Below are 26,058 nucleotides of genomic sequence, written 5' to 3'. Positions count from 1 at the left end.
GTTGCTCGCGCGACAAGTAGTTGCTGGGACAGCGAAATGGAGGGGTGTGTGTCTAACCTAATGGTCTGCAACCTGGCCTACAGCGGGAAGCTGGAAGAGTTGAAGGAGAGTATTCTGGCCGATAAATCCCTGGCTACTAGAACTGACCAGGTAAAGCAACGCTAGGTCTCTCCGCAGTCGGCGACGTCGGCGAAGCCCTACGTGGCTTTCGGGGCCCGGCCCTAGCGGAGGCCCCGTTTCTGAGAGAAGCAGAACCCCGCCTCCGCCGCCCCAAGCAGTCCCCCTGGGTCACCTCGGGACTCGCGATAGGCCTGCGGGAGCTAGCCCCACAGACCTCAGATATTTTCCCGTTGGCCCGGAGCTCCGCTCCCTGATTTTTGGATAGTTCTAGAACGTCTACCGCATTTCTCAGAAACTCCCAATCAGTAAAAAGGAAGGCTTTTTATATGGATTTATTTACCTTTACTAGTAACTGTATTCAGTAACACATGTGAAATTGAACGCCCCTTCCGTGCCAGGCAGTTTGCTAGGAGCTGGGGATACGGTGGAGTGGAAGATGCAGACAATAAAATAAGCACAAAAACATGTCCGATTACAAATTGTGGTAAATACTCGGCAGAGAAGTTTACATGGTGCTTTCAGAACACGTTAATAGGAGGATCTGATGCTGAATATGACTGTCGTTAATTGGAAAAGTTTTTGCAAAGAAGGGAAGGTTAGTTAGACTTTGAAGCATGAGTGGGATTTCCATGGGGGAATGAGTGGACATTCTAAGCAGAGGCAGGCAAAAGTTTAGAAGTGTTTCTTTCTGCCCTCCTGCTCACAGGACTCTCGTGCTTTCATCCTCAGTTTCTAGGATTCATGGTGCCTTTAGTAAGCCCACAAATATTTATAGATGGCTTTGTGTTTCGCAGGCAGTGTCGTAAGCACTAGTGAGACTGTCCCATACTTACAGATCTCCATTTTGTGTCTTTTGGGAGAGAATTAGAAATCAAGAGACTGTTTTCTCTTTTCTGGAACTTTCCTTTATTACTCAAGCTGAAAATGGCCTTATCTTTACCTGGTTTACTTCATTATGGTCTGGTGATATTTAAGGATTTAAATTTAAATGTAATACTTTATATTAAGTTAAGATTTAATACTCCATTGGAAATTTAACCATTCTTCAGTCAAGTCAGTGGCTTAAAAAGGGAAAGGAACTATTCAGGATCAAGAGACGTAAAAAATATGAAGAAATGCAATTTATGGATCTCGTCTGGTTCCTGATTTAAACAAACCAACTGCAAAAAGACATTTGGGAGACAGTTGGGGGAAATCTGAATACAGACCGGATATTAGACATTCTAAAGGAGTTAGTGTTAATTTTAGTAAGTGTAATAATGGTCTCATAGTTATATAAGAAATACCTTTATTTTTTACATACTGAAAGAGAAGGGTGAAAAGTCATGATATTTAGGATTTGTTTTTGGAAAGCTCAGCAAGGAAAAAACTAGTTAAAGCAAATAGGGCAAGATGTTTGTTGTTAAATCTAAGCAGTAGGCCTGTGGGTTTCTATTCTATTCCCGCTATTTTTGTGTGTTTGAAATTTTTTTGTAATAGAGTTTAAAATACTATTTTCTATTCTGTGGGGCTAAGAAGTATAGCAGTCACTGCAAATAGGGATTCCCTTTGACAAATAATGACTACTATAGCTTTTTTTATTTTTATTTATTTTTATTTATTTATTTTTTGAGACAGAGTTTCGCTCTTGTTGCCCAGGCTGGAGTGCAGTGGTGCCGTATCACCTCACTGCAACCTCTGCCTCCCGGGTTCAAGCGATTTCCCCGCTTCAGCCTCCCAAGTAGCTGGGATTACAGGCGCTTGCCACCACGCCTGGCTAACTTTTGTATTTTTAGTAGAGACGGAGTTTCACCATGTTGCCAGGCTGGTCTAGAACTCCTGACCTCGGGTGATCTGCCCACCTCAGCCTCCCAAAGTGCTGGGATTATAGGCGTGAACCACCGCACCTGGCCATAGCTTATTATTTTTTATAAAAAGTAATTTTCTTGTTTTCTGTGTGTTGTGTTTTCTAAATTATATTTCTAATTTATTTATGATTTTAAATTCTAGATAATTTCAACTAGTTTAATGAACATTTCTTCCCCCATTAGATTCATGTGTTCCTTCTACAGCATCTAACTTGAGGTCAGTGTGGTAGTAGAGATTTCAGAGTCAGAACTTCACTGACAGTTGTGCCCCAACTTCACCATTTACTATCCGTATGACCGTCCACAAGTTGCTTACCCTGAGGAGTTTTAGTTTCCTCATCTGAAAAATGGAGATAATAAGCACTGTGTAGAATGGTAGGAATTAAATGATACTATACATGTAAAACTCCCAGCACAGTGCCTGACATAAAAGTACGTAAATAATGTAATAGTAAAACAACCAAAGATGTATTTCTGTCAAAGCATTGAAATCAGTTTCTTGCTCTACTACTTTCCTTGTCGTATTCTGCCCAGAATTACGTATGTTCATCAATGTCATTCTCCCCATGTTACTTAAACCTTCATCTGTCTTATACCAGTAAGTAATATAGTTTAAGGTTACCTACCTGAGGATCCAGTGCTCTGCATTTCGTATTTTCAAACTATAGATTTGCCAGCACCAGTATTTTTTTTCTTGCTTTTTTGCCTTCTATTTCAAGAATGTTTCTATTACTGCTTCTCTGTAGGACAGCAGAACTGCATTGCACTGGGCATGCTCAGCTGGACATACAGAAATTGTTGAATTTTTGTTGCAACTTGGAGTGCCAGTGAATGATAAAGACGATGTGAGTACTTTGATAAAGTTAAGTTGATAAATTCCCAGTTATCTTTGTACTCCAGACTGGTGTTTACTGAAGCCTGTGCATTAAGCTCATAAAGAAAATTGTAACCTTTATGACTGGAAAGTTACATCATGGCCCTTGTGATCAAGCATGAGACTCATGGTTGCATTATTTTACAATGTTATGTTTGCCACTCATACTCTGTGATTTAAGGTAAACATACAGGAGAGGCTGAGGTAGGAGGATTGCTCCAGCCCAGTAGTTTGAGGCTGCAGTGAGCCATTGTACTCTATCCTGGGTGACAGACTGAGACCTTGTCTCTAAAAATAAAAAAACAAAAATAAACATACAGATCAGGGCTTGTTATGGTGAACCCTAAAAGACCATAAACTCTTTCTATTATGTTGGATTTTTTGTTTTTTGGTGAACATGGCCTGAATGATGAGGACCTAAATAACTTTTTTGTTACATAAAGAGATTTATTCTAATGATATGGTTATATTAGGATTAGATTTGTGAAGAGTAAGAATGAAACCTTTTTTGTAGGCAAATATTTTTTTGCCTTTGTAAAGCTCCTTGCTAACCCTGCCTAAATGTTAGCACTAATCCTTGTGCCTTTTTCCCCGGTATTTCTACTACCTACTTCTTTTATAGGCAGGTTGGTCTCCTCTTCATATTGCGGCTTCTGCTGGCCGGGATGAGATTGTAAAAGCCCTTCTGGGAAAAGGTGCTCAAGTGAATGCTGTCAATCAAAATGGTTGTACTCCCTTACATTATGCAGCTTCGAAAAACAGGCATGAGGTATGGTTCCATCCTAGGCTACTTCTGTTGAGTTCTAAACGTGTATACAAACACAGATAGATTTCTGCATTGTTTTCTTCTTTCTTCTCCGTCTTTCCAGATCGCTGTCATGTTACTGGAAGGCGGGGCTAATCCAGATGCTAAGGACCATTATGAGGCTACAGCAATGCACCGGGCAGCAGCCAAGGGTAACTTGAAGATGATTCATATCCTTCTCTACTACAAAGCATCCACAAACATCCAAGACACTGAGGGTAACACTCCTCTGTAAGTGACAAGTAGCAGTCATTTGTATTCTGCCTGACATTAGCCTTCTTGCAATAATTCTTATACATCATTTCTTTTTTTATTCTGCTTATAAATGCAATACGTGTTAATGGCAAAAATGTTAAATTGCACAAAATATAAAGATAAAAATTGCCTATTATCTTGCCACTCAGAAATAACTACTGATCACATTCTTGTGTATTTCCTCCTGGTCTTTTATATTCAAATGTATATATTTTATACGTACATATTTTTTAGCAAAATTGGGGTCATACTGTGTATGTAGTTTTAGCTCTTGTTCTTTTCACCTCATAGTATAAGCATATATTAAACATGTTTAAAACCTTTTTAATGGGTATATAAAATTCTGTATAGATGTGCCATAATTTAATAATTCCTCTATTACCGTATATTTAAACTTTTGTGAGTTTTTCACTATTATAAATAATGGTACATTGAGCCAGGCATAATGGTTCATGTCTGTAATCCCAGCACTTTGTAAAGCCAAGGCGGGAGGATCACTTGAGGCCAGGAGTTCAAGACCAGCCTGGGCAACACAGCAAGACCCCCCCGTCTCTAGAAAAAATTAAAAACTTAGCCAGGCATGGTGGCATGCACCTGTAGTACTAGCTACTCGGGAGGTTGAGGTGGGAGGATTGCTTGAACCCAGGAGCTCCAGGTTACAGTGAGCTGTGATCACACCACTGCACTCCAGCCTGGGGAACAGAGCAAGACCTTGTCTCTAAAATAGTTGACCAACTTTGTACAGAAAACTTTTGGCCACATTTCTGATTATTACCTTCTTATAGACTCCTAGAAGTGGAATTGCTGCGTCAACAAATACACACATTTTAAGACTTGCTATATGTTGCCAAATTGCTTCCAGAGGAGTTGTATCATTTTACCCTCCCAACAGCAGTGTAAGAGTGCCTATTACCCCCTCACCAACACTAAATTATCCTTTTGTTATGTGAAAATGATATTTCATAGAGGTAATTTATATTTTTATTATCAGTGAATTTGAACTTTTCTTAATATCCATGGCTAATTACATTTCTTATCTAATTGTAACTTTTTGTGTCCCTTTCTCTGTTTCCTTTTGGGGAATTAATTTATTTTCACTGGGTTTTAAGTGCTCTTGATTTGGCATGGTAAAACATTAATTTTCTGCAATGTTAGTTGAAAATATTTTTCCTAGTTTATCTTTTCATTTTGTTCATAATTTCTTTTACATAAGAGAAGTTTTAAAATTTCTACGTAGTCAAGCCCATTCATCTTTCCTCATGACTAGAAAGCTCTTCCTTACCCTGAAATTAGTTAAATATTCACCCGTCTTTTATTATAGGTTATTTTAACGTTTCATTGGTTTTGATTGAGGGTTAGTGTTATTGTTTTGCATTTAACTCTTAAAATCCATCTGTAATTGAATTATGTGTATGATCTGAAGCTGGCCTTTACCTTGATATTTTTCCACGGTACTTGGCCACTTTTCTTCTGTGTTGAATGGTGACTTTTTCTTGAACCAGAAGTTCTGTGAGTCTTCTTTTTAGTCCAGAGTGAGGTTCAGCCTTTTCCAATTTGACTTTAAACCAACTTTTAAAAAGTGTTATTTTCTTAACTCTTAGTTTTTAAAATCTTTCCTGCATTCTAAGAGACCCTGTTTAGAAAGACCTGTATGCCCTACCTCTTTTCTCCATAAATAGAAAGGCAGGATGGCCTAGAGGAAATCTAGGAGTCAGACAAGATAGAGTACTGGGACGAACATAGGATTTATGAATAGCTAGATGATGTTCACCCAATTCAGACTCTACCACTTACTAACAATATTAAATACTTATATTAAACAATTTATAAAAGTTACTTAATCTTCCTTGAATCTTAATTTCCTCATCTGTAATATAAGGATAATAATTCCTTCCTCACTAGATTATTGTGAGGTTTAAGTAAAGCAACATGTAAAGTGCCTCCTAATACCCTCCTGGCAAACTCTTAAGTGCATGGCAAAAGTTGTTACCCTCTTCCACTCAGTCTACTGCCAAAACATGTCAGCATAGGTAGGAACTTTAACCTCTGTCACCATTTCAACTGTAAAATGATGATAATAATACTTTGCTAACTTATAAGATAGATATATGGACTAAATGAGATAAAATCTTTTAAACTGCTTTTTCAAACTTTAAGCTGCACGAATTACTATTAACAGTTTATGAACTGAGGCTTTTCTAAATTCTAACCCTGAATTATTACATGTAGTGTTTGAGGTAAACAACTACTTATCTCTGTAAAATGAGAAAGTTGTTCCTTAGGCTAGCATTTAGATCCCTTCTTCTATTGTAAGTAGAACCAGAATTATGATTTACGATCTGGTATTACAAGGCTTTTTTTGTAGATTTTAACTTACAGTCTCCCTATGCAAACTGATGTTTCTTTCCTGATTAAATAACTTTCCAATGTTACCATTTCTTAATCATATGCACTTTAGACTACCTAGCAAGAAATCCTAACCATTACATAGAATTGGTAGTGATTAATTGGTCTCTGGTGGTCCCTGATTTCAGACACTTAGCCTGTGATGAGGAGAGAGTGGAAGAAGCAAAACTGCTGGTGTCCCAAGGAGCAAGTATTTACATTGAGAATAAAGAAGAAAAGACACCCCTGCAAGTGGCCAAAGGTGGCCTGGGTTTAATACTCAAGAGAATGGTGGAAGGTTAAACAGCGTGGATTTATTCTTACTTTGTATGTTGTGTTGTTGTCCCCAGTGTCCTACAAACTAATGTATTTGTGCACAAGACATCATCTATGAATGATGACGTTTTCTCACCTTCAAAGTCTTATAAACATGTTGACTCTTGTTCCTGCTGAGTTACTTGTTCGAAGCTTACAGCTTGTTTTCCAGGCATCAAATAACTGTTGAGATTGTTCTACTGTTGTCGTATATTCTTCTATATTGAATTCTGGTTAATTTGGAGTAACTAATTCTGTGGCTGTTGTGAGTCTTCAGCACCCTCCCATGTACCTTATATCCCTCTCTGAAACAGAACAGCTCCAATAGCAACAAGCCAGTTGTTCTGCCAGATGTTTCTATGTGGATTCTGTAATGTTCCTCCATACAGTTAAAACATCCTAACTTGTTTTTCAAGCTCACTCAGGCCTACGCCAAACGTTTCTGTTTTTTTTAACCATGAGGTTTAATTTATTTTTGTGATAGGAGGGATATTTACATATTTTAGTGGACCACATTTTAAGTTGGACGGTGTGCTCTAAAATACTGAAAAACAATAGCCCATATACCTATGTATTTGTTTTTGATGGGTTGTTTACTCTGAAATAAAATGTATGGTTTTCTTAAAAGGAAGTTTTAAAGTACCTATTTTGTGTCATCCTGTATTGAAAAGAATGTCAAGCTTGTTAAAATGACATGTAACAAAAATGTATTTTGATTTGTATTTCAGAAACTAAAAAATAAAATGTTGAAAGAATCTTCCAATTTTTCTTTCAAATTAGTTAGAATTCACTTAAGCCTTAGAATCCTTAGTAAAGACATTTCTCAGTTTTTGGTAGCTCTGAGTCAATAAAATTAGTGAAGCTTGAATTGTAGCTAAAATCTTTTAAAATAGCCATCTTCTGAATTGCTAATTAAATGTAGAACAAAAGGAAATTAGTAAGTATAAACTTGAGCTCCATTTAGGGAAGCATCTTAACTGGTACTAGTCATAAAATCTAATGAACTCCAAGTGACTTTCAGATTATTTTTTATTTGAATTTTATGCTGCAAATACTGCTCGAAATAAGTGATCCAAGTGAACCTACAAACTTGCATTAATTTTCGGTCAAAGTCTTAATGATCAGTAGCTAAAATGAGTTTCGTAAACACGAACTGTGTTACTGATATAGAAACTTTTTACAGAAGTATTGTGAGTGCTAACCTTAACAATCAGAGAAGCATCTTATGGAACAAAACTATTGAATGCTGGAGATAGAATTGATAGCAGGGGAAATAATATTTCTAGTATTTTTAGTGTGATCAGAGTAAAGTTTTGTCTGTTACAACTGAAGACATTTACTCTTCATAAATATTGAGTTAATTGTTTGAGGTGATAGGTTTTGTGGGTGTAAAAGGAAATTCATCCGAGTTCTTCAATAAGTAATACAGATGGAGCTAAGCCACAGGTAATTTATAGGCTTTTGGCATTTTAAATGGCATGACTTGTTAATATTTAGATCACAGATTTGTATAAAATAAAGATATTAGTGGCCTCGGATATTGATCAGATTGTTACCTGTGTCTGTAGGAAAGGTGTTAGAGATGAAGCTGATTCAAGGTCAGCAGATTTTACAGTTTCAAAACAAAGATAATTTGGCTGGGCGTGGTCTCTCATGCCTGTTATCCCAGCACATTGGGAGGCCGAGGCGGGCAGATTACCTGAGGTCAGGAGTTCAAGACCAGCCTGCCCAACATGGCGAAACCCCATCTCTACTAAAAAAATTAGCCGGGTGTGGTGGGCGCCTGTAATCCCAGCTACTCAGGAGGTTGAGGCACGAAAATTGCTTGAACCCAGGAGGTGGAGGTTGCAGTGAGCCGAGTTGGTGCCACTGCAGTCTAGCCTGGGTGACAGAGCGACAATTCATCTCAAAATACATAAATAATTTAATGGTAAAGCTTAACTGAGAATATACGATGGAAGAAAAAGGCCAATGAAAATAGTGAAAATATTTACATTCTTAAATATGTTATAGAGAATTACAATTTCACTGAGGTTTTGTGAACTTCAAAGTAAATCTGTGTTTTTCTTCATAATCTTTGACTTAACATTTAACTGTATGACACTAGTGTTTGATTCCCCAATTTCTCAGCTGTACCAACTACAATGAATTCCTTAGGTGGCTGCGTCTGCTGCTTTCTGCTCCCATATTCTGTTACACTACAAGGCCTCCAAATCAATCTGTTGGCAAGTCTGATAGAGTATAAAGATTCTTGACTTTGTGGTTTATGGCTCCAGCTTCACAGTTCTATTGACTGCCTAAAATTGAAAGCAGAAATTTGTAATGTGAATTTCTCTGGGAAGAGGATTTATTGCTTTCATCAAATTCTCAAGGACATCTGTGATTCCCCCAAAAGGTTAAAAATCCCTGGTTGAGACAAAAAAGAATACTGAATCAGTTGTCAGGAGACCTCATTTCTACAACTATAGTTCTACTACAGTTTTTTAATTTGTAAGTTTTCACATCTATTCTCACTGTAGTCTTTAAGAAGGCAGAAATCATCTCCATTTTACAGATGAGAATATACCCAGAGCTAGAGAAACAGCCAGTACCAAAATCTAGCTTTCCTGGATTCTAATTCATTTTCTTTTCTGCCTCTTCAAAAACAGTGGACCAAATGGAAGGAATTCTGGCATTTTGAAAATAACCGGTTAGTTGAAACACCTATCCTGGTGCTTTTCTTTAATTTGGCTGTGATGTAATAAGAAATACATATTTGGTCTCAGCCCCCAGTACCTGAAACAGAGCTCCTAAAACCCTTGACAGTTCCTGAGTGATAGGAGTGTCTTACATAGAGCTTCTAAACCCCTTGGGATTTCCTGGGTGATAGGAGTGCCTTTTGTTCTAATGTTGCAACTCTTGGTGGGCTCCTGGATAGCTTTAGAACGGGGGCTATTAGTGACCAAGCCATGATTAGAGGATTAGAACTTTCAGCCCCAACCCCCCATCCTCCAGGGAGGGAAGAGGGGCTGGAGATTGAGTTAATAGTTGATCATACCTATGTGATGAAGCCTCCATAAAAATTCATAAACTACAGGATTTGGTGAGCATCTAGGTTGGTGACACACCCACACGCCAGAAGAGTGGTACACCCCCACTCCATGGGAACAGAAGCTCCTATGTTCAGTACCCTTCTGGACCTCACCCTATGTACCTCTTCAGCTGGCCATTCATCTGTATCCTTTATAATGTCCTTTATAATAAACTGGTGAACAACAGTGTTTCCTTGAGTTCTATGAGCCATTACAGCAAATTATCAAACTTGAGGTTGCGGGAACCCCCAATTTGTACCCAAGTCTAACAGAAGTGTGGGTACACTGGGCACCCAATACTTGTGATGTGTCTGAAGTTGGGGGCAGTCTTGTCAGACCCAACCCTGGGTAGTGTCAGAACTGAATTAAATTGTAGGACACCCAGTCAGTGTCTGCAGAGAATTGGAGAATTACTTGGTGTGGAAACCCCACACATTTGCTTTCTGAAGTGTTGTGAGTAATGAAACAGTTTTTCTTTATTGGCATATCTTTTTATGGTTTCCTGGAGCCCTCATTATCATCTCTGAATTATTTGTTTTGTTTTTAAACCAAAGTTTCAAAGACAAGTGGGAGTATTGAGTCTTTATCGATTAGTTTAAACCTTTTATGAGGCCCACTGATGTGTTTTCCAGCAGGTAGACATTGTAAAACAACTTTTTATTACTAAAGCTTGGGTTTGTTTCACTGAAATTAGTAGTTTGGTGCAGTTGAAAAGCATTGCCCTGAAATCCAGATGATGTGGATCTAGTTTTGACTTTGCGTAATCTCAGGCAGATTATTTTACTTCTCTGCACTCAGGGATTCTCCTCTAGGGGCTGGGTGGCAATATATAAGAGTGAACCAGCTTTTTAAAAGAACATTTACCCCTTCCTGTCTCCCCCACCAATAATTTAATTGTACATCATCTCCCACCTCCAGCCTCATCATTGTTAGGAGTGGCCCACTGTATGTGTTATAACTCAGGTGTGCTGGGGTTGAAAAAGTTTGAATACTATTTATTTCAGAGCACTCTTCTAGCTCTGATCAAAGTTGATCAAAACTGAGTTGCCCAGAGTAGATTGAATGGGTGGTAAACCACCTGGTTTGATTTGAAAGGGGCTGAGAAGTTTCCTTTTTTCAGAAATATATCTCCTCTGGATTGTTTAGACTCTTCAGATTAAGGATTATCTGTGCGTGAGTCCTCTTTAAAAGGTAAATACTCCAAAGAAGACTAACTCATTTATCAACCTAATGAGATCACTGAATGATGAAAGATCATGTTCACTGGACAAGAACAGGTTACAGAACAGCTACTTTAAGTCCTGCGCAATGAGTCTTGCCCGAGGGAAGAAGAACTGAGAGGGTCACTGAGCTAATGGGAGCATGAGAATCCTGGGTGTTTGGAAAATAAGGTGCCACAAGGCCAGAAATGGCACTGAAAGGAGAGATCCAAAGGTACGAATTCAGATTAATCTCATGTGCTTCCTAACCTTGCCCATGTAGGGTTTCTGCCTGGGCAACATGTACTTCATATTTTTAAATCCAGATTTTTCTATTTATTCCTGTCAAATTCATTTTGTTGGTTTCAACTCCACTTTTGAGCTATCAAGATCATTCTGAATTGTGATTCTTTCTTATAGCCTAGTGGCCATTCCCCCTAGGAGCAAGTCATCCACAAATTTATTAAGTGTACTTTGTGTGTTTTGATCTAAGTAACTGTTTCTTCATCTTGGATTCAGGGAGTCTGTAACTCACCTGAAACTATTTGTGACACTTTGTGTGTATAAGCATCTTTCAGTGAAGATGAGTTTAGAGTTTTCAGCAGATTCTCAAGGTGTTCCATGACCTCAGAAAAAGGTTACAAGCCACTGATCCAACTATTCACCAGTATTTTGAACAGAACAGTGCTAATAAGGACAGAGCTCTATAAGACTACCAGTAGTGCTTTCTTTCCTGGACTGCACTGATCCATCAAAAATTTTGGGGTGTAATTGTTGACTATTACATGTCAGTCTCTTGCGATTTGCCTCTATAATAAAAATGGAAAGGAAAAATGAATTCCAGCTACTTGGGCATTCTGGTAATTGAGATGTTTACACTGTTGTTTACTTTTTAATCTCTAAATATTAGGTCATTCTTAAGACCTTCATTATTTTGCTTCTTGTGTCCATCAGACACCATATACCATACTATCATATTTAGTATGAATGAAATTATAAATGCATCAGAAATCCCTGACATTTTCTGAAAATGGACACATCGAAGAAAATGCAGAAATAAACGCTTGCTATCTCTTCTCTCCATGGCTCTAGATAAGTGTAATGTTAATTTCCATTTTAACTCTCCTTAAAACCTACAGAGACTCTACCTCAATCTGTGTATGGTTATGATCTATATAGAAAGGAGTTTGCAGTTTAAGAAAATATTTTACATGAAAATCTGAAAGTGATAAATGAGAAACTCACTACTTCGTTTAAAAAGGATTCACCTTAGAAGGAAGTGAGACACAAAAAAGTACATACTGTATCATCCCATATGTATGAGGGCCAAGAAAAGGCAAAGTTAACCTCTAGTGATGGAAAACAATGAGTGATTTCCTAGGTCCAGGGCAATGGTGGGATCACACAAAGGGGCATGAAGAAACATTTTGGGCTGATGGAAATGTTTTCTCTCTAGATGGGTGTGGTGGTTTCATGGGTATGTGCTCTGTCAAAACTCATCAAATTGTACACTTTAAATGTCTGGTTTATTATACATAAATGCTATGTCAGAAAAGTTGTTTATAAAAGGACTAGCCTTAGGAGTCACTAAAATGAGACATTATGAGTATTATTTATTGAGCCTTAAAGTAAGATTTAAATATGATTAATTCCACAAGTGAAAAGGTAAGTCTACCTGTAAGTTTCTTCAAGGTGAGATGTGGGTGAAATATGATCATGAGAAAGCTTTTCAACAGGGGAAGAAGAAGTGATATCAGTGCATTTTAGTAATATTAACATTCATATAAGATTGGTATCGCTTTATTAATGTGGAATGTACAGGCAGTAAAACAGGTTATTTAATTAGTTGAAATTATCTAAAATAGATCTTAAGAGTTCATTTAGAACACTTTTCTGGTCTGCCTTTCAAAGTAGATAACATCAGACACAGTGATAACATAATAACTCATTCAAAACTAAATTGTACATCACCTATGATATCAACATTTTGTATTCACTGAAGGAAATTATATTTGAAAGTGTTTGCCTGTACATTATTTGACAAAGTTGTTGGGATTTTTTGTTTTTTGTTTGTTTGTTTTCTGTTTTTGTTTTTGTTTTTGAGATGGAATCTCACTCTGTCACCCAGGTTGGAGTAAAGTGGCACAATCTCGGCTCACTGCAACCTCCAACTCCTGGGTTCAAGCGATTCTCCTGCCTCAGCCTCCCGAGTAGCTGGGATTACAGGCATGCACTACCACACCCAGCTAATTTTTGTATTTTTAGTAGAGAAGGGGTTTCGCCATGTTGGCCAGGCTGGTCTCGAACTCCTGACCTCAGGTGATCCACCTGCCTCGGCCTCCCAAAGTGCTAGGGTTACAGGCGTGAAATTGTGTTATTTTTTAAATTTGCCATGCTCAGATATTGGATACCAGGGTGATTTCTTGGGAAATCTAATATGAGGAATGAAGCATTAATTATAAGACCTGATTTTAAATGCTATGTACCAATTAATGTATACCCTTTACATATTCTCCTCTATTGTATTTGGAGAAAATTTTCCAATCTATGAGATAATGCTGATGAATTATTTTCTTAGTGGTCAATATAAAAATGAATGAGGAACTATTCCTAGAAACAATATTGAATCTAATTAATGCCACCTTGTCGTATGTGCATGTGGAACATAAGAGTAGCTAAAAAGAGGCCGGGCGCAGTGGCTCATGCCTGTAATCCCAGCACTTTGGGAGGCCAAGGTGGGGGATCATGAGGTCAGGAGATGGAGACCATCCTGGCTAACAAGGTGAAACCCCATCTCTACTAAAAATACAAAAAATTAGCCGGGCGTGGTGGCACGTGCCTGTAGTCCCAGCTACTCAGGAGGCTCAGGCAGGAGAATCGCTTGAACCCAGGGAGCGGAGGTTGCAGTGAGCCGAGATCGCACCACTACGATCACAGCCTGCACGATGGAGCAAGACTCTGTCTAAAATTAAAAAAAAAGAGTAGTTAAAAAGAGAGAAATAATATTTTCTGAAATAACAACACAGGTACTGTTGCAAAACTCAACTAAGTTAGAAATCACTTGCCTTGTCATTTGTTATGCTTACATGTTAGTAAAATTGTTAGTATTCTATATTGGTAATACAGGAACCCTTGCTGATTTAGCTGTTATCTTGGCGTGTTTATTCTGGATTCATAGTAGGAATGAGCACCTTGTTAGAAGAAGGTTGGTCAAAATGGAAGGAGGAGGTGGAGGTTGGTTAGGTTATTTGAATTCCAAATGGCAGTAATGGGTTCCTTAATGATTAATGCTGTACTTAGGCCACCAGCCTATGCCTTAACCACTCCCTTTTCATCTTCACTTAAGGGCTCAACTACAACCCCAGGCTCTGACTCTGGCTCTGGCTCTGGCTCTGGCTCCAATTCCGACTGCGTTTCTGGCTCCAGCTCCAGCTCGATGTCAAGGTCAGGCACTGCCATAGGCTCTGATCCTGTGGCAGACTCTGGGGCAGGCTCCTGAGTAGGCTTTGGCTCATAGTCTGGTTCTTGGATGGTATCAGGGCCAGTCTCATGAATGGAAGGTGGTAGAGTTACTTCTAGTTGGGTAGCGTCTTCTCTTGGCATTGCTTCGCTTTCTCCCCTTGGGTTTATCTTTGTCATTGGCCTGCAAGAAAGAAGGCCCAGAAAAGAACAAGTTAGGGAGATGCTAACTTTGAAATTTCATGTGAAACCATATGTTCTGTAGCTTCAATGACCATAGGTCCCAGACTTCAGGAAATCTGTTATTTCTGATATTCTGACTCATTGTCAGGCCATAGGTCATTTTGGATTCAGAAAGGTTAGGTCTCAACAATATCGTGAAAGTTTAAGAAAGAGCAGTGTTTCAAGGTGGGAAAATAATGTCAGAATGAAAGAGTCTAAGAATCTAATAAGGTCTTTAAGGTCCAAATTCATAGCTCTGATGTATCGCTATTTCTCACTCCATCTAGTACAATACTTGGCACCTGGTTGATACCCAATAGATAGTTGTAGAAGCAAGGAGATGAAAAAAGTGAATGAGTGAGATACACACTAGGAAAGAAATAGAGTGATTAAGAGCATGAGCTGTGGGCTGGGCCACATTCTAACTTCTGTGTTCCCTGGGCACTGTCCTTGTGGGTCTCTTGTTCCATAAAAAAATTTAAAATTATATTTCATGACTATGTTGGTATTAAGACAAGTATGTTAGTATTATATATGAAAATGTTTTCTTGGACCTAAAACTGTTGTGATAGCTAAATGAGTTGATGTACATAAAGTGCTTAGAACAGGGCCCGGCACACAGCACTCAATAAATAGCAGCCATCATCATTCTTTTTTAAATTCAATGAGAGTAAACAGAAAGATACCTCTGATATCTTATACTAAAAGGAGTGCTTAGGAATTGATGACTGAAAAAGACATGCCTGAGAAATGTTTGTATTCAAGTAAAGACAACAAAATGAAGGCTTACTCAAGTTCCGCAATGGTCTTAGAATTTCTTTCTTTTGCCTTTGCTTTTGCCTTATTCCTTGCGAAGCACACAACAGAGATGATGATGGCAGCACCTACCAGGCTACCAATCAAGGCCCCAACAATGATTCCAACTTCTGGATCTGAAGGATACAAGCAGCTGGTTAATAAAGTGGAATATATTGTCATTTTATAATGTGTGTTTGTGACTAGTGGGGAATATCAGGGCCATTCACATAGTGGGAAAATGACTTGTATAGGCTAGGGAAATGGAAACCCCCAGAACTCTGTCATTTGGACTCACAGTGGGAGAAGACTATTGACATTTGTGCACATAAAGAATAAAATGTGGCCAACTTGGAGGAGGTGGGGTTGCTTTTGAAATGGGATTTAGAGAAAAGAGTCCTGAGACACCATGGAGTTGTGATCTGGTCACTAGAGATAAGCCTCTGTTACAGGCAGGGACATTTCACTAGGCTTTCCCAGAGCACAGGTGAAATTTGTCCCTAAAAACCTCCCCCATGGCGTCCATGCTTACGAAAGAACCTCATGCACTCTGGTCACTGGGAAGTGATATGCCCATTTTGATAAACAGGCATCTGGTTTATTGTCTCGGTCTATGGACAAACTTAATGAGTGGGACATTATCCAGCTGAGCACCAGACCTTCAAGCCCTGAGGTGTTGTCTCTGGAAGACCACATCTGAGTTATAAGCCAACCCATCCCCATCTGCCTCCCCTCACACAAGGATGGACACCTTATATTTTGAGCTGCCTGATAATAATTCCTTTAACTTTTTATGATTAAGAGAATATAAGTAAATAGTTTAAAAAGTCAAATAGTTCTACTACATGTCTCACGAAAACAGCAGTTCCCTGCCCGACTCCTTCCCGTTTCTGAGTCCCATTCACGAAAGGCAACTACTCTTAACTCTTTTTAAAAGTCTTCTTGCCCCCATGTTTTTATTATGTTTGCTCTGATATGTCCTACATTTTTTCCATTTCCATCATTTTCTTTCAACTTCGTACCCTAGAAGTTGGAGATTGAGCTCTTTTACACCACTCCCCTCACACCCACCATGTTCTTCCAAAATAGTTATATCACAAGTTTTAGTTAAATCCAAGTTTGCAGTAGTATGGCTATATAAATATTGTTCACAGCTGAGGAACACAGTATACTATGATTCTTTCTTGTACAACATTTACAAAAATTTTCCTGGAGGTTAATAATTGCTTCATTTGGGGATTAATAAATGCATTATCACTCATCCCAAAATTTCCAACAAAACCATTAAACTTCTTTCAATTGATTCAAACATATCAGATGATATATCGGTTTCTTGTGATTTTTCCCTCAGAGACATGCCATGTGAAGCCCTCCATTCTCTTCCCCCATCATGACCTGGGTTGCCCTCCTAAGCCTGCTGCTCTACCGTCATCCTTCAGCTTTCCCATTTTATAGATGATGAGGCTTTGCAAGTTCCTTCAAGATCCTGCTCAAATAGCACTTGGTTGGTAAAGCCATCCCAGTTCTATAAGCATAATTTTCCTCCCTTGGTGCTCTATAGACCCTGTTCAGACTTCTATTATAGGATTTAGCATGTTTTAGTTGTGTTTGTCCCTCTAGCTGAACTGTGAGCTCCTTGAGTATAGGACATACATCTTCTTTATCTCTGTATCTTTATCACCTAGGACAGTCCCTGGCACACAGTAGATATTCAATAAATATTTGAGGAAGGAAGGAAGAAAGAAGGGATGTGGAAGGGAGAGAGGAAGGCAGTGCTGGACATCACTGGAAAAAAGACTAGAAAGGAAGAAATGCTCAAGTCCAAATCCTACATATCTCTACATCTGCAGTATGACTGTACCTCTGAGAAGGCAAAAAGATATTGAGGGAATTCTAAAGAAAGATAACAGAAATGATGCAGGAAATATAGCTGAAAGTGATAGGAGAATAAAGGAGCAAACTTCAGGAGAAATAAAAGGAAGAAAGTTCAGGTGCATAGGAAGAGCAAAAACCCACTGGAACTTGCCATCCCTGGATATGGCATATATTAAAACCACAAATTCAAAGTAAGTTTGAAAAAAGATCCTAAGTGTTATTAAATGATCCTTGAGATGTTTGGTGAGATATTCCTTGTGAGGAGTTGCCCCTGGGTCAGCTCAATTGGACAATTCCAGGAGTCTTAAATCTTACACTCAGAGAGTGAGTAAGCACCTTTGAATAGGAAAATTGAGGTTTAGAGGCATCCTGGCTCTGCCAGTTACTAACTGGATGACCTTGGGCAAGTCATTTACTTCCCTGAGCTTCAGTGTTCTTTTCAGCAAAATGAGGCCGAGAATAGTCTGCCTCCCTAGATGGGGTGGTTGGGAGGAAAGAGTGAGATAATACTCAGCATAATTCGTGCTCCACAAATAGTAGCTTCCGTGATTGTGGGTACGAGTGTTATTATTATAATACTATTATTATTAGTGGCAGATCTTTGCAAGGTATATGTTTGTCAGAGCTACAGTGTCACCTGGATTTACCAACAGCATCACAAAGAGAAATTCAGCCTGCTGTTACCAGAAAGGCTTCTTTTTTAGTATTGAATAGTAATACCTACCTTCTAGCGATTTTGTGAAGCTTAAACAAATTGCTTTTTGTAAAGGATTTAGGGCAGCATATGGCATATATTATTATGTGAGAGCATTAGATATTAGGATGGTCATTCATCACATCAGCCTGTATATAAAGCACACAAATCTCCAGAGAAGCAGGAAGCACTAACCGGGGATCCTAACTAATTTATTTGGCTGACAGGCCCAGACTACTTGATTTAAGGAGAAACCGTTAAAGTTGTATGGTCAACTCACGTGAAGAAGTGAGATCGATTTCGCAGGAACTATTGCCAAGTCTGTTGATGGCGGTACACTGGTAATAACCTTGTTCAAAATTTGTCAGATTTCCAATGACCAAAATCCCGGTGGTTGGGTCTGTTGAAACCAGGGAATAGACTTTTGAGATCTCTTCTGTGCATACAGATAACATCAGTGTAACAGATCAATGTCCACCCACTCCCCCATATTGGCCTCTCTTTCTTGAGATGTTCAGGATTCAACTAGGCCCCTCAGGACTGTTCCAGTGCTAACTCACCTGGGACCATGCCTGTTCCCTACATATTCACCATCTCTGAGCTGGCTTTTAGAATTTGGGGAGTAGACCAGAACACAGTCATCGTGTTGGGAGACAGGCATTCTTTTTACATTACCAGCTCCCCCCTCCACCCGCCACCACTGAGAAAACAAGAAGATTGAACTGTAATGTCAAGCAGCCAACCACACACTCCTGCTGTCATCCAACCACAGACACCAGGCCTTTCCAGGGTCTACTGCAGGTTATGCTTACTGAAGTTTTCTTTCACTGGCACGATGTCTCTTCCCTCAAGTTTATGCCAGTAGTACACAGGGGAAGGTGTTCCAAGCGCAGAGAGACAGGAAAGGGAAATAGTGTGGCCAGTTTCTGGTCTTCCTTGAATGCTACAAAGGGGCTTAGAAGGTTTCACTGTAAGGCAATAACAAAGAATAAAAATTCTTTAGGATGAATGGCATTCTGTGATAATTGCAGTCACTTCCTCACTTTCATTTTGAATAATATGTGTGTTTATTTATTTTTTTAAAAAATTCTTGGCCAGGCGCAGTGGCTCATGCCTGTAATCCCAGCAATTTGGAAGGCCGAGGTAGGTGGATCACCTGAGGTCAGGAGTTCGAGACCAGCCTGGCCAATGTGATGAAACACCATCTCTACTAAAAATACAAAAATTAGCTGGGCGTGGTGGTGGGCGCCTGTAATCCCAGCTACTTGGGAGGGTGAGGCAGTAGAATCACTTGAACCTGGGAGGCGGAGGTTGCAGTAAGCCAAGATCACCCCACTGCACTCCATCCTGAGCAACAAAGTGAGACTGGGTCTCCACAAAAAAAAAAAAAAAAATTATTAAAATGTATTTTGGCAGTTTTCTGCTTGCACCACCAGGTGGGAGTAGAGCACTTCAGGTGCAGGGCCCTTCTAGTCAAGAGGCCATTAAGATTCAAATAGTGACTCCTCTGTCTGCCTCCTCCTCAGATTTATAACCGTGAATTTCCGCATTGTGTCTTAAAATATGCCTTTATTAAAACAGCCAAATATAAGCAAATACTAAATGACTAGGAACATAGTTTATGCTTTAAAAGCACAGTTTTAAAGGAAAATAGAACCCTTAAATACTCTGAGATAACCTATTATTCTTTTTAAAATATTTAATGCTGTATTTCTCTTTTCTCTCATGATTATTTTCTTTTTTTTTTTTTTTGCATTTGTTCATCTGTGGGTGACACAAATAGTTGAAAGGTTTGTATTTGCCTGTGTGCATCATCAGTAGGGGAAGTCCATTTGGGGGGTGCACACTACTCAGCACTGAAATATGTATTCATCCTTCACTCAGCAAGCACCCATGCCTTCTGTGGGCCTGGCATGGGACTAGGCACCAGGAATTCAAAAGTAACTTTGACACAGTTCTAAAGTGGGGTGGGAGAGGGATGAGAGATGACTTTAGAGAGGGGAAGAGGCCTCCAAGACCACAGCAGGAAGAACAGGTTTTAGGTGAAGGGGTGACAAGGAGGAAGGGGTACTAATGAGGTCAGTCCGGGACATAGAGTTTTAGCTGCTTATGAAAACATGTCGGGGGAGAAGTCCTGTGGGAAGCTGGGAATCTGAATCTCCTCATTCATCTTACTTACTTGCACGGTTTATTCTATCTTACATATCTTATACATTTATATATCTATCATATCTACATATCTATCTTATATCTCTTATCTTAGATATTTATTTTATATCTATACATCTATCTTATACACCTTATATATCTATCTTATATACAGACAATGATGTAAATTTCTATACTTTCCAACTCACCTTGCTTATCTTCATTTTGCTCTAGAACCCTTTAAAGCTTAGGTTCTCTAATTTAGGTGAGTTAGACATGAAATGTGTCATATTACTCAGTCCTACAGCTCTTACCTGAGACGCAGTGGTTAAGGGCACAGCTCTGGATCCACACAGAATATGGGCTTTGTAACTCTACCCTGGATCTGTATAGGCAAGTTACCTAACTTAGCCAAACCTCAGCTGACTCATCTGTAAAACGTGACTAAGAGATTATCTAACCTCTGGCTGATCCAAATATTAAATACAATAATAAATATAGGGCCTAGAACCTGGAATTTCTATTGGCCACAGCAGGACTAATTCCTGCTACTAAAGTTACTCTCCCATTGACTTCTGCTCAGTTCAGCCTTCCCAGACTCTCACTATCTGTACACAGGTGCGAGAAGACAGATGCATATAGCTATAATTCTTAAACATTTTACTAGCCCTATCTTTTAAGCAGGTGTCTTTTAATTAAAAGAAGTATCCTTCTACTTAGTTCTTTATTCTTCCTTATCAAAGATTTTCTCAGGTAGGAACAACTTGTTGGATGTGCCTATCCTAAACTAAGCTATTTAACCAGAAGTCCATTGCAGCTATCACTAGATTTAGATACTGCCTTTTTAAAAAGATGGCTATTGTATAGCCTTTACAGCAGAATAGAACAATTTGAACAGAAAATTAAATGGGGGTGTTTCATCACAAAGTTGGACACCAGGACTTGAACTAAATTATGGCAAAAACCTGGAATGACTTGCACTCATTTCTTGAGCCCAGAATCAAACCCAGATAGGCATTTTTTTTGCTTAGAATATTTTTCTCCTTTTATTTTTTATTAACAAAAGATTTAGTGAATCACTTTGAACCAAGTCCCAAACCTATATATTTTCTAAAACTACTGACCCAGGATTGAACTGACATTTCATCCAGTTAAAGTCCCCAGTGGAACTTGGGTATTTTACTGGCAAAGCCATTGATCTACCATTTAGCTTTATTGCTTTCAACAGAATTGGGGTGGGAGGAAAAGGCTCAGCTCAGAAAAAAAAAAAAAAAAAGAAAAAAGAAAGTGCTTCAGTAGGTTCTTAAACCTTCCCTAAATCAATCATTTTCTTTTTATGTGCCAAATTGCGGAAGGTAGATGATGCTCATTCCAAATGCACACAAAATAATTATTCAAACTTGATCTGGGTATTTTTCAGAGATTAATTTTCCAAGGTTGTCATACCTAATGGAAAGCTCTCAAATGAATGGCCATCCAAACCACCTGGTTCTTTGCCCATTGCTGTTTCCGTCACCTAAACTGTGCCTTGCCATCTCAGCCCCTCTTCTTCATCACACACTCTTGCACATCCTTCAACATTCAGCACAAAAGTCACTTTCCTCAATAAGCCTTCTCCAATTCCTGATACAGCTTTTTGCCCTTTCCCCTGTGCCCTCATAGCTCTCCTCTCATACCTCCACTGAAAGCTTTTATGTTACGTGTCTGTCTCCTTCACTAGACTGAATTTTAGAGGGCTAAGACCCTATCTTTTACATCTCCCCATGTCCATTGCTTAGCACAGTAACTGGCACGTGTGCTCAGGGTTTGTTAAATGAATTCATGCATGAACGAGTAAATGCATGGGATTGATGCTCACTGCTGGGTAACAAAACATCTGAAAGATACATTGCTATGAGAGTCATCTTTAAGGAAATATCAACACCTCTCCCCACAATTAACCTGTCTCTCTTACCCACCTGTCCCCATCTTGCCTCACCTTTCAGTCAGGGCAAGCAAAATTGTCACTCATATACAATGAGATTTGAGAATTGCAAATAGTCGCTGCAATTTTTAGAGAAAATTAGCAGTCTCAAATTTTCCAAAAAGCCTACATTTGGAGGAGGCCTTTGTTCTTTGCCCAATTAACAAAAACAATATTTTTTAGAGTTCCTAAACAAACAAGGAAATCCACAGACCCTTCTGCCTCTTACCTTGTCTGGATCCTGGCTGCTTAAGGAAAAGTCATGACACAGAGCTACCTGACACAAAGACTCATGGGAAAAAACACCTCTGAGAGGAAGTGACCCTCAACTTCTTATGGAAATTGATTTGGGATCCTCTGAGCTTTAAATTTAAGAATATTAACCTTCTTTTCTAACTTTATCTCAGGGCTATTTCCAAGCTCTGAGATGAAGAGACTTGGCTTCTTTAGATTGTTTCTGGTCAGAACATCCCAGAACCAGGAAGCAACAGAAAATCATTAGCTAATCCCTCCAGTTTTTGAACATTTAAAAACCCCTTTGATCTCCAGTATTTCATTTTATAGGTAAAATAACAAAACTGTTCATAACAAACCTGTAAAGAAGACAGGGCAGAAATTATAACCCCATCTCACAATGGTCAGAGAAAGGTGGACTGACTTGTATAAGGTCACTGAGTACAGAGTAAGATCTAAAACTCAGGTCTTCTGAGTGCCAGTTTGATGCTTTGGCATTTATAGCACATCACTTAGTTCCCATGTATATAACTAGTTGATATGGTTTGGATCTGTGTCCCCATCCAAACCTCATGTCAAATTGTAATCACTAATCTTGGCGATAGGACCTGGTGAGAGGTGACTGGATCATGGGGGCGGATTTCCCCCTCGGTGCTGATCTTGTGATAGTGAGTGAGTGCTCATAAGACCTGGTTGTTTAAAAGTGTGTGGCATCTTCCCCTCCCCTTCCTCCTGTTCCAGCCATGTGAGACATCTTGCCTCCCCTTTGCCTTCTGCCATGATTGTAAGTTTCCTGAGGCTTCCCAAGAAGCTGCTATGCTTCCTGTACAGACTGCAGACCCGTGAGCCAATTAAACCTCTTTTACTTATAAATTACCCAGTCTCAGGTATTTCTTTACAGCAATGCAAGAATAGACTAATACACTAGTCTTCCAAACTGAAACAGAAACTCTCCCAGGAATGTGCTTGAGTAATACTTCTCTTGTCTGTTCCTGTACCCCAATTCCTGGCACAGAACTCAGTAAGATAAAAATATGATTGATTAAGCTAACCCACTCTTAAAAAATAGCTCTTAGGTACCTTTCCCTCTTTCCCAGGTGGGTAGATGCAGTGGCAAACCTCACAGTAAATGTCAGCTGGTTCCTTTGTGGCATTACCTGAGTGGCAAGCCAGGACAACTGTAAACAGTTCTCTTAGGTATGCACCTTGTTACCAATTGCTGCTTTTCCAAGCTACTCAACTATTAAGTCACTGATTTGATGTAGTTCCTCCTTTCTTGTGATGTGTGCACACAGCTTGAGAGCAGCAATGACTAGATCAGCTCCATTTGGGGCTACCTAGAAGTGGGAAAATGTTCATCTCAACTGGTCTGTCTGTAAGAGTTGAGGATTGGCAGCCCTTTCATCCCTTGCTTCGATACTTCCCAATCCCAGCCTGCAGATGGAAGTTTAGCCCATATTGTCCTCTCAGAGATTGGAAGGACTTCTAGAAATGGCCAAAATTGGGAGCTTCCCAAGGGCAAAAACAACACCTCCATCACTGTAACTCAATAAATACTGAACAAATGAGATTCCAAATTCATTTTAAGAGCAGATACGGCTTGCCCAATATCATATAATGAATATTTGTATGCAAATATGTTGATTCTCAACACTAGATTAATTTCAGTCCTTTTTCCAAATAACATTAGCATTTTAAAAAATGGACTCTCCTGTCTTTATTTAAAAGAATAATTTAATGGTGGGAATTGTGTCGAGCTTAAAAGGAATAATAAGTTGACAGTAGTCTCCCCCAGGTAGATCTGGCTGTAAATGGAGGTTTCCTCTAAAAGAGTTGCTAGTGATCATTTTGTGGGACGGTGGATTGTCTCATCTGTTCTCATTCCATCCCTCAGAGATAGGGATCACTGGAGGTTGGGTCATCTACTGCTGTCATTTTGGCAGCCCGTTTGCACAATTGTTCTGCATGTTTTATGAGTGATTTCTCAGTGTTACTGTATTGGTTGGGCTGGTGGCTTGTCTCTATTTCCCTGATAATGAAAATATTAGGGAGTATATTTACCTACAGAGACTTAATTGGCATCATAACTCACTGTCCTGGCTCATTCAGTGTCCTAACTTTTTCCAAGAAAAGAAAAAGCAGAAAAAAGTGCTCATACCTAACACACTGACGTTGAGGACGCCTTGGTTTTGGCCGAGAAAGTCTGGGGGGTTGTTAACATCGCAGATGTAAATTCCACTGTCTGCTGGCTGCATATGCGAGATAGTGATAGATGCATTACCTGGATCGCTGGACCCTGTAATTCGATCTTTAAATTGCCCAATGGCTACAGCTTGTCCACCTTGAGAAAAGTAAATCTAGACAGAAAAATAACATAAATGAGAACTGGAGAGTGTCCAGGACTAGGATAAGCTACCTGAAAGCTTCTTCTAAACACATTACCTTTGATAAAGAAGCAGCATCTTCCCCCCACCAGGAACAGGTCCCTGTGGCCAAGGTTTCTCAACTCAGTGGGGCACTTTAGTTTGCTCACAGCTGCGCATTTGGCCCTCAGAGCAGCTCTGTGATGTCATCAGGGCAGGGATTAGTATGCCTATCTTACAGAGGAGGAGGCAGCTGGAGTTGACAGGATTCAACACCTAAGCTTGGGCTAGGAGATCAAGATGCTCACTTAATGAATCCACCTGAGAGAAACTCATTATGTAGAACACAAATGTCTGATGGGAAACCAAAACCATCATTTTTTTTTTTACCATTTTATAAACTTCTTAAAATTTGAATTAACCTTACCCAGTGAGACTATCTGGTTTCCTTAAATGTTCAAATGTTCATGCTCCTTTTAGACACACCTACTCTTTTGGATAGACAAACTTGGGTTTGTTTTGTTTATTAGAAGCAAAGCGGAAAAGCATCTTAGAAATCATCCGGTCCCATCCCTTTATAGTGGTGTTGTGAAGATGAAACTAAGAAATCTAGTAAAGGACCTCGGAAGTGCTCAGCCAATGATAGCTACCATCTTTCTCCCCATGTGGCAGAAGGCAGAACTGGAATTCTTCTATCATTTGAACAAATAAGGCATCTCAGACCCAGAGAGATTAAGTGACCCATCTGAAGCCACAAGGGCTCATTTATTATTATTATAACTTATTAAACTTAAGATCAGGATTCTAGTCCCATCTCTATTAAAGAGCATAGATACTTAGATCATAATGGCAACTGTGGGAGCAGCATGATGTGGTGGAAAGGGTCCTGGTCTAGGGGTCAGGTGGCCTGAGTTAGTCACAGCTCTGCCCCTCACTGTGATATAGTTAGGGGAAGTGGCCTCTAGTCATGCCTCCATGGCAGCCTGGTTTTAGATAAGAAACAAAGTTATTTAATCTCTCCAACCTTTACTTTCCACATCTGAATGAGAAAAGAGAGTAATGTTTTCCAAAGTATGATATGTATTTACCAAGTATAGGCATTTCAGTTGATTTTAGGTAGTATATAAACGAAAACTTACAAATTTCAATGTGTATTAGAAACAGAAAAATCTAGCACATTAAATCTATGACTTCCTGAATATTGTTGCATAGGGTAGATTAAGGTAGATATTTTTTAAGATTTTAAGAAAACAAGTCAATACAGAAAATAACATTAAGTAATAAATAGTGCTGGTGATACACAAATATGACAAAAATCATGTAGATGGTACATGAATGACTGAAGCTGGGAAATCACTGGATTAGGTAATTCCTGATGTCCCTTCATAATACGCACCTTCTATGTACATGTTTTGTTGGTTTCATGTAAATGTA

General features: G+C 39.2%; 2 protein-coding genes across 7 annotated transcripts in view; one reads left to right on the top strand and one right to left on the bottom strand.

The window, feature by feature from the left end:
- The first annotated feature begins 2 nt into the window (after positions 1-2).
- Positions 3-7,356, top strand: PSMD10 (proteasome 26S subunit, non-ATPase 10). 2 transcript variants are annotated; one of them, XM_004064690.5, is made up of 5 exons: positions 3-150; positions 2,714-2,812; positions 3,464-3,610; positions 3,711-3,877; positions 6,436-7,356. In XM_004064690.5, exons 1-5 carry the CDS (start codon positions 37-39, stop codon positions 6,587-6,589), a joined length of 681 nt encoding a protein of 226 aa, XP_004064738.1. In that variant the 5' UTR covers positions 3-36; the 3' UTR covers positions 6,590-7,356. The 2 variants fall into 2 exon arrangements, with proteins under 2 accessions (XP_004064738.1, XP_004064739.1); XM_004064691.3 differs by having other exon boundaries at positions 24-150; positions 3,711-3,798.
- Positions 7,357-12,464: 5,108 nt separating this feature from the next.
- The window catches only part of VSIG1 (V-set and immunoglobulin domain containing 1), a 33,990-nt gene continuing 20,396 nt past the window's right edge, over positions 12,465-26,058 (bottom strand). For 2 of the 5 annotated variants that reach the window (XR_008675235.2, XR_008675234.1), the window contains 6 exons: positions 24,420-24,618; positions 18,729-18,884; positions 18,197-18,316; positions 15,343-15,484; positions 13,829-14,514; positions 12,465-13,064 (listed from right to left, as the gene is read on the bottom strand). Coding sequence is in view for 2 of the 5 variants with exons in the window: in XM_004064688.4 (XP_004064736.1) it covers positions 14,181-14,514; positions 15,343-15,484; positions 18,197-18,316; positions 18,729-18,884; positions 24,420-24,618 (951 nt within the window). In the remaining 3 variants the exon portion in view is untranslated. Of the gene's footprint in view, positions 14,515-15,342; positions 15,485-18,196; positions 18,317-18,728; positions 18,885-24,419; positions 24,619-26,058 lie in introns of all 5 variants that reach the window. The other 3 variants (XM_004064688.4, XM_004064689.4, XR_008675236.2) reach the window with 2 other exon arrangements.

Source organism: Gorilla gorilla, chromosome X, assembly GCF_029281585.2.
Source record: "Gorilla gorilla gorilla isolate KB3781 chromosome X, NHGRI_mGorGor1-v2.1_pri, whole genome shotgun sequence".
Lineage (NCBI taxonomy): Eukaryota > Metazoa > Chordata > Mammalia > Primates > Hominidae > Gorilla > Gorilla gorilla.
The sequence above is the reverse complement of the archived record's forward strand: the minus strand, read 5'-3'. Positions and strand labels throughout refer to the sequence as shown.

Bases quoted from the DNA above. Each gene is read 5' to 3' on its own strand.
- PSMD10 (XM_004064690.5), top strand. From the start codon at position 37: ATGGAGGGGTGTGTGTCTAACCTAATGGTCTGCAACCTGGCCTACAGC. The intron at 2,813-3,463 runs GTGAGTACTTTG...CTTCTTTTATAG, and splicing joins CAGTGAATGATAAAGACGAT to GCAGGTTGGTCTCCTCTTCA. The intron at 3,878-6,435 runs GTAAGTGACAAG...CCCTGATTTCAG, and splicing joins ACTGAGGGTAACACTCCTCT to ACACTTAGCCTGTGATGAGG.